Genomic DNA, 9099 nt, shown 5'->3' on the forward strand with positions numbered 1-9099 from the left:
TCCAATTTATAATGCTAAAACTCGAGTTGGGCCGGGTTGGCCCGGTTAGGTACCCATTTTGACCATCAACACTTAAATTATTCATAACTTTTCGTTCGGACCTCCGTTTTCTATGAGGTTTTCGCCTACACGTTCCTAAAGAGATAATCTATAACATCCAACAAAATATTCCAGAAAAGATCTCCCAAAAAAATCCGTTTTACGTATCTTTTCGACGTAAAATTTTCCGAATCCTCTAATATATTTTAAAAAAATATAATTCTAAAATTTCAAACCTAAAATCTTACTAAATCATAAGTTCTCTTTAACCTAATAATTAGATATACTTAGCAAATAATTGGACATATAAAAAAATTGGATGTTATACATTATCCCACCACGGGTTGATTCAGTTAATCCGGCTCTATGGAAACGCCTTGATGCCATTGTACAACAATGGATTTATGGTACGATTTCTTCCGATCTTCTTCAAACTATTTTGGAACCGATCTCTATCGCTCAAAAGGCGTGGGATCATCTTAAGCAATTGTTTCATGACAATTAGCATTCACGAGCCATTCTTCTCCAAAGTCAATTTTCTCGTCTTCATCAGTCCGAGTTTACTTCAGTCTCGACATATTGTCAACAACTCAAATCTTTGGCCGATCAACTTGCCAATGTCGGCTCTCCGGTTTCCGAAAAGACTTTGGTGTTACAACTTGTTGCAGGGTTATCCGAGGCATATGACGGTGTGGCTACAATTATCCAACAATCTGATCCTCTTCCAGATTTTTTCCGTGCTCGTAGTATGCTCACCTTGGAGGAATCACGTAAAGCCAAACAGGTTCCATTACCATCTACATCATCGCCTGTTGTTTTACTCACTCAATCCACATCGGCGACTCCATCCCCGCCGCCCAATCCGTCCTTTTCTTCAATGCAACAACAGCCTGATTGGTTCGGATTCCGGGGGCGTGGCACACATGGTCGTGGGCGTGGCTATAGGGGCCGCAGTGGTTGTGGATCCCATGGTCGAGGGTTCTCATATTGGCCACGACCACCATGGTTTTCTCCCCCTCCATGGCAGCAACAACAGTGGTACATACCACCCTCCGCGTATCCAACGATGGGGTATTCGGCACCACATTGGACTCCACGTCCTCCTCCCGGTATGTCTCGTTCATCAGCTCCCCCTTCCGAGCAAGCATATACCGCCGACACTCAATCTCAATTTGCTCCTACGGATATTGAATCGGCTCTTCACACTATAACGCTCAACCCACCGGATCATCAGTGGTATATGGATACTGGGGCCTCGTCTCATATGACCTCGGACCAAGGTACTCTCTCTACCCGTAGTAATAATTCTTTTGCTCGTCATATAACTGTTGGGAATGGTGATTCTCTACCAATTACGGGTTCCGGTATGACATCTCTTCCACCCCCGTTTCTTCCGTTTAAACTTACAAATATTCTACATGTTCCTAAAATTATCAAAAATCTTGTGTATGTCCGTCAATTTACACGTGATAATTCTGTTTCCATTGAATTTGATCCGTTTGGTTTTTCCGTTAAGGATCTTGTGCAAGGCACCAAACTTCTCCCATGTGATAGCGATGGTCCACTTTATCCTCTTCTTCCGACTACATCATCGACTTCATTCCCGTCTCCATCAGCTTTTGCAGTCACGTCTCCTTCACTTTGGCATAATCGTCTGGGTCATCCGGGCGATCAAGTTTTACATAGTCTTGTTTATAGTCGTTTAATTTCTAGCGTAGGTAAAATTAATTATGGTGTTTGCCATTCGTGTCAGTTGGGTAAACACAAAGCATTATCGTTTGGTTTGTCTTTTTCCCAGTCAACAATGCCATTTGAAATAATACATAGTGACATAAATGGTTTGATTCCCTTTTTCTCATTATCTCTTCACCTCAATATATAATACATAAATAATGGATAACTATCAAATATAAAAGATAACTACCAATATATATAAAGATCCTTATCTAAATCTAAGACTAAAATCTTACGTGGTAAGTAAACGACAGTGTTGAATTTCACCTGCAAACGCTTATGAGGTAAGTGTTTGAGTAACAAGAACACAGCTCATTGTGGTTCAATTTTCACTTTCCAAACTCTAAAACAGCAATTCAGATTTGGTTTCTTTCCATGAAGAAGCATAAACAAATCTAAAACACAAGTTCAACTTTCAACAATCTCCCAGGTTCCTTCGGCTGGCCCTTTTTTCTAGCGCTAAATGAGGATTTTGATTTTTTCCCACTCTGAGTCTGGACCTGCAAGTTAACAGATATTAAATTTGGGCCTTTAGATCTGTGTAGATAACAAGTGTCAAACGTCCTTTACCAGTAGCACCTACTGGGAATCAAACCCGGCCTAATACTTCAAGAGAAACCAATTCCCAGTGACTTGCTAGTTGCTACTAAGGAGCCTTTTGCCCAAACGCTTACCCGGTCAGCGTTTGCTGGTAAGAGTTAACACTCTTACTTACCTTACTAGATATGATTCTAGTCCATCAAAACGACATCGTGTGAAACGATTTGCCCGTATGCTCTAACCGGGTAAGAGTCGTCACCACGACGACTCTCAATCCTTGGCATTGCTTTTACACGGTAAAATTCTCGGTCCTTGCCATGTTTATCCGGTAAGGTAAGTGCTTACCAAGGTAAACGCGTTTGGCAAACGACCCCTAAGCCAGCCCTACAGGGTTCAAACGTAATGAATCTTACAATTATCTTTATCTTATCAAGAAGGAATGTTTGCAGAATTCATTTCCTAAATCTTGTGGTTATCAATTATGACAACTAGGTTCAGTAAAATATAGTTGAAAAAATAGACAGTTTATGAATTAAACTTCAAGTACCTTCTCTTCTTCATTCGTGCCATCATAACATCTCAGTTTAGCCTCCTTGTAACTCTAGAGTTCTCTCTTCTTCAGTCACAATATGACCCTTGGGTCTCTTTCCAACTTTCACATACAGTAAGTTGAGACTGTATAACGGATGTCCAATCTAACCAGATCCATTTGACCTTAGCATCTGGCTGTGCTTGCTTAACTTTTGTTGTTTATCGAGGTCTGACACTTAATTTGACTCATGGGAATGTTCAAGTCTTAAAAACCAACTAGTATAAGTCCTGGCAAGAGCAAATCCCATTCTTAAAATGGTGAAAACAGTTTGGATCCTTTAATATAATCTCCCGGCTGACTACTTTAGAGATATATTTTGCAGCCTCATGGCAGCTGTGACAAACACGAAGATTCTTGGTCACACGAACAGTAGTGCCACTTCTGATGCTTATCAATCCAAATGAAATAGCCAACAACTCACTATGACCAATTGGGACACACTCGCGCTCTTCATCTATGTCATGAAAACTGAAATCTGGGTTCCAATGAAATCCTTTTCCTTCCAAGTTCTTCATCAAGAACTCTAACTCCCAATATATACCCTCTGATCTTGGATGTGATACGTCCCCTGTCCTAAAGACATGAACTTTGTTTCTAAACTCTATCCAGCTATATGCGATCTTTGGTGTCAAATTCATATCTCTTATAGTCTCTCTCCATGCATCAACCATGTCCTGTTTCCCACTTTGTGCATACCAATTTGACATCATTACGTAGTTATCTGCATTAAGGGGCTCCAAATCACATAGCTGCTCAATTAATCTTTTTCCTGTGCTGAGGTTCCTATGAATCCTGCATCCATCTATCAACGCTCTAACTACCTCGGCATGCTTTGCTATACTACGTTCCTCAACAAAGGCTCTTGCCTCATCAAATTTTCCAGCACGAGCTAGAAGTGTAACCATTAAGGTACAATGGACCAACTTCGGTGACTTTATGTAGTTGAAATAATGCATACCCTCTTCAACCATGCAGGCAGTGCAACAAGCAAAGAGGGCTGTCACATAACTGATCTCATCTATATCTATTGTTGGAATTTTCTGGAATAATTCAACTCCAAGATGGCCTTGACCATGTAAACTGTAGCCCAAGATCATAACGGTCCATGAAACAACATCTTTGGATTTCATCCTCAAAAATATCATTGAAGCATACTCCAAGCATCCTGACTTTGCATACATGTCTATCAGAGCGTTCTCAACTTTGAGGTTCATGGGAACTGTATTTCTAACCAAGTACCCATGAATTTCCCTGCCATTTTTATGGGCTGCCATTCTTGCACAAGCTGGGAGAATGCTAGAAATTGCTACTGCATCTGGTTTTATTTTAGCATCAGTAATCATCTTTCTGAATAATTTTAACCCTTCGTTTATCAGTCCATTCTTCACATACCCCTGAATAGCGGAAGTCCACGAAATGGCATCTCGTGATGGCATCTGATCAAAAAGCCAACAAGCATCTTTAATACTACCACATTCAATGTACATTTTCATGAGAGAATTGCTCACCAACAAATCTAACTCTAACCCATGTTTCCTAGCTGTTTGATGAATGTTCCTACCAACTTTCAATGATTTTAGAAGAACGCAAGCACTTATAGCTGTGGTCAGTGAAACAGGATCAATCTCAGCACCTGACTCTACCATCTCATTGAACAAGTCAATAGCCAGTGCAGGTTTATTTTGCATAATATACAACTTAGCCAACAATGTCCAAGATACAGAACTCATCTTCCTCTCAGAATTATCAAGCACCCATTTTGCAGCACCATTGCCATCAAGATGCCCATACAATTGAATCAAAGCACCAGTAACATAAACATCATTACTGACACCCAGCTTCACAGCATGTCCGTGGAGTTGCTTGCCAAGAGACAAGCTACCCGATAGCCTTGACACAGATAAGATGCGAGGGAGAGTGTGCCTATCAGGTCGGACACCACGCGATAACATTCGATGATAAGTTGTCACCGCCTTGGAGTAATCGAGATTTCCTAAATGGGTTTGGATAACAGTGTTCCAAGCCAAAGAATCCGTTGACAGAGGCATTTCGTCGGACACTTGCTGGGTCGATGCGGATTCAGTGAATTTCAACGCACGGATTCGTGAATTAGAGCTGCTTGCTCCAATGGAAATCTTGTACTTACTAAATCTATTAAAGTTATCGAGGATACTTACTGCTTGCATCGACCAAGAAATCGCATCCATTTCTTTGCAGATTCAGTGATAATGTCTCTGATATACCTTTAGCTTTTAGCCAAATTGCTAAAGCTGTCTAAAGTGATGAAATGAGATAAAAATCATCGATACATCTATATTATATTATAAAACATTTGACAAAAACTATTTTATGCATGAAATACTGTATATTGATACATATTAATCAAAATTCAAGACTGCAAGTAAGTTATGCATACGTACAACTTATTAAAGCTTCATRTTTGAATTCGTGTAACTAACTGCGGATAAACATAATCAAATGAGGATAAATATCTCATTTTAAAATATAAAAATTCTAAAATATAATTAGGATAATTATCGAGTTCTAACAAAATAATTAATTATTATCTTTATAAGAAAATTATATTATTAAACCAAATATAAATTACGTGATAGTCCCTGATATATCAATCTTCAATATAACAATTGAGAATCCATTGCAGAGATGATATTCAATAAGAACATGTAGAAGGAGACTTGAGAGGATTTGTCAAATAGTTAACTTTATTATGTACGTGAGATTTTTACAAATAAGCTTCCTTACTAAAATTACAAGGAAACACCCTTTATATAGGGTCAAACATTTAGATAAAGTCAAAGTCAAACTATCCTATGAAAAGTCAAACATGATGACTTTAATACAATTATAGACAAAATTAACTTTCAAGATGAATACAATTTAATACTGAATTTCAGTCCTAACATTCTCCCCCTTTGTATTCAGACTTGAAAGAAATTTCGCGCTTTGAGTCTCGTTTGAACCTTGTTGCTTTAAGCACTCTATGTCTTCTTCAAAACAATCTTCAACTCGAAATTTTCAGACAATCATTTGTTTGAGAAAAATCTTCTAACATTCTCCCCTCGAATGTAGAATCGCGATGATCTTCTCTTTTGATAATATAGATCAGAAACTAAAACGATCTTCAGAATTGAACTTTAACAAATTTTCTCTTCAAAGGTAGTCTTCATGAGCAAAATGTTGTAAAATTGATCTTCACATTCAACATCTCTCAGTCATTTTAGCATCGGAATAATTTTCTGTAATCATCTCCAGTCGCACTCCTTTTGAGTCTTTTGTCATCTTTGATGTTACTCCCCCTTGATCTTTTAAACAAATTCCCCTTATAATGTTCGGAATTGGGCATTTCATTCATTATTACGTACTCCCCCTTATGATGAAATGAGAATAATGACATCATACACAAGAATGAATGAAATTTCTCGCGAAAGCCGTCAATTCATGAAATTGTAAATAGATCTTTTCAAATCCACTTATTTAATTTTTTCAGATTAAGGGAATGAGAAGATAACAACCAATTTCAATGTAGGAAATTGTTTTCAATCTTATAAAAAGATTGGCCTGTGAGTATAACAGATATACTCAGTACAACGGATGTACTGTATATATGAGACTTTTTGATGCTTATCTCACCAGGTCTTGCATTCAATCATCGATAGTTTAAAAATAGCATATCTATGAATGTTTTGGCAAATTAACAAATAAAATGCAATCTGTGTAGTGTAGAAAGATAAAGCAACATATGCTTCTGATTAGGCTCCAATGATAAACAGTGTGGACTACACAAATTTATCAGACTCAATTACTGATCAAAAAGACTTGAAGGGGGGGGACATATATCCTTCTGTTTCAATATCAACTTTCTTCGAATGAGAAATTGATAGATTGTGAGTTGCGTGCCCCAAGTGTTATTGAAACACTTATCTGTTAAGAAATAAAATGAGTAGCTGATGACATTGTGACAATAATTGGCCTAGGCTTTGCCTTTTTCAATATTAGTCTCGAAAGAATTGAGAACTAATAGATTGCGTGGTATGCCCGGATTTTAGAAGTTTGGAACATGATTCTTATGTTCTTTTAATCCTAACACAACTCTCGTCAATTCTTTTAGCTCACAACAACTACTCCTCTCTTTTTCATTTTAAACTCTGCACACAAACCCTTTTCGATTTAAAGCTCACTCAGATATGGTTGTCCTCATGGGTAGGTTTGTCGGTTCTGACATTCCATTGATGTATTTCTGATAAGCACTTAGTCCCTCCTAAAATTTAACAATATGCTCAGTTGATCACAATGGTTGATCAAAATGTAATTGCAAATAAAGCACAATGATCATATAAAATTTGATCAAAATATTTGGCTTTAAGCAAAATCAATAAAAGGATGATGCGACAACGTTGTCTTTATATGATTTCCAATGAGTTCATAAAAGAAGTAGGTTCGAAGGAAACCACCGGTTAAATGGAGTTGCCCGCGCTGTGCGTATTGACCCGTGCAGTGCTGTCTCCGTGGGTATCTAGTAACCATGTATGTAGGGGTAGAATCGGTGATTTGACCCTAAACCCAATGTGAGTTTTTATATTTTGATTTGGGAACCCACCGGAGCCGTAGCGAAAGCGAGTCTTCATAGGGCAATTATTATTCGATATGCAAGAGAAATGAATGAAGATCTGTAAGTACGAGATTACAGATTTTGATTAAAAAATGAAATGTATATCAATCAAGGAAAAAAATATCATAAAACAACTTTTGAATACAAACGAGCGTATTATCACCGAAAATAATATTATTATAAAAGACGTGATGACAATAGTTTGAAGAATAGCTGAAACAAGTATTGGAGTTATGTTCGATGAGAAATTACGCAAGTAAAATCTCATGAAATACCTGTTCAGAAAATGTACTTGTTTTAAAAAAAACTATTTACTTCCCAAAAACATTTATTGAACTTCTAGAGACTCCCCTTAGAAAGTAGATTATAGAAATGATTCGATTCAGCTCAAAAATTAAAAAAAATAAGAAAACATGTTAAGCACAGGTCATAAACTAAGTGTTTAGAAACCACACTCGGTAAAGCACGGGTTCTGAACTGAATTGTTCAAAAGCCTTTTTGGAACAGATTACAACTCCCACTGCATTAGTGTATCACTGATATGAAATTCTGATTAGCATAAAATCGATACACCTGCAAAATTAGATCAAATAGATTTTGGTACCCAAATGAATTTGGATCCTATTTTGTTAGTATCGGGTTGGGGTATGTTGTAACTGCCTGTTGGTCCCGAAATGGTCTACAAGATAAGAAACAGTTTGTAGAAGGGGGGGATGAATACAAACACAAAGTTTTCAAATTTAAAATATATATTGATAGAGAAGATCAATACAGATTTTACAAGATTGTTTGTGGAAAGATAAGGTATAGGAAACCTATCTAAACAACCTTTGGTTACACACAGAGCTTTAGCAAATACAAGAAAAGAGATTGCTAAAAGGAAGATCCTTTACTTAAGCTAGAAGATGCTTGAAGTAAGAATAGGATAACGGAGAGATGTGCGCACTCTGCATGGAGAAAAAACACTTGTATTTATACCCAGTGCATTAAGTGAACATTTAATGCAGTAAGGTAGGGTTTAGAGTGTGTGTCAAGCCTTAAGAGGAAGGCTTGTCCTTTGCTACAGTGAATAGTACAAAAACACTATTCTTGAGTAGACATCCTTGCCTAAAGTTGGTGGACAAAGAGTCGACTAATCGGCTCCGTACCGTACTAACTTTAGTAAGGGTATGGGTTTTTCCTTTGTGTGCAAAAAGACAAGACAACAACAATCGTGTTAAGCAAGCTTCCTTTGATCGCTGAATGCTGGAATAACACGGAGGTCTCATCATCATTCGCTGAAGCTAGAGCAGTCTTCACACATTTGTAGATAGGCTCGTAATCACTGAATACCGCTTCAGATCACGTACTCGATAGTCTCTAATCTTCAGTTTCAGACTTCGACATTCGCTGAAGGTTCTTTGGTGTGAGTGTTGTCTTCTTGAAGTAATGTTTGTCTATGAGATTTACAAAACAAGTTTCTCAGGGATCACTAAACATACTCAGCGTATGATCGACTGGAACTGAAAATACAGAAACAAAATTACATCGATAGATAAAAGGGATTATCATCAAATCACTGAGA

General features: G+C 37.6%; 1 protein-coding gene across 1 annotated transcript; it reads right to left on the reverse strand.

Moving 5' to 3' along the window:
* Nucleotides 1–2023: 2023 nt before the first annotated feature.
* Nucleotides 2024–5112, reverse strand: LOC112505003 (pentatricopeptide repeat-containing protein At3g12770-like). The gene is made up of 3 exons (XM_025108951.1): nt 4414–5112; nt 2861–4341; nt 2024–2273 (listed from the first exon to the last, which is right to left on the reverse strand). The coding sequence occupies exons 1-2, from the start codon at nt 5110–5112 to the stop codon at nt 3121–3123; spliced, it is 1920 nt and encodes a 639-aa protein (XP_024964719.1). The 3' UTR covers nt 2024–2273; nt 2861–3120.
* Nucleotides 5113–9099: the final 3987 nt, after the last annotated feature.

The sequence above is a fragment of the Cynara cardunculus genome, unplaced genomic scaffold (assembly GCF_001531365.2).
Source record: "Cynara cardunculus var. scolymus isolate 2C unplaced genomic scaffold, CcrdV1 Un_Scaffold_7774, whole genome shotgun sequence".
Classification (NCBI taxonomy): domain Eukaryota; kingdom Viridiplantae; phylum Streptophyta; class Magnoliopsida; order Asterales; family Asteraceae; genus Cynara; species Cynara cardunculus.

Excerpts from the sequence above, each read along its gene's own strand:
- LOC112505003 (XM_025108951.1), bottom strand. The coding sequence starts at position 5,112 with ATGGATGCGATTTCTTGGTCGATGCAAGCAGTAAGTATCCTCGATAAC. Across the intron at positions 4,342-4,413 it reads GGTTAGAGTTAGATTTGTTG|ATGCCATCACGAGATGCCAT; the intron begins GTGAGCAATTCT and ends CTTTTTGATCAG.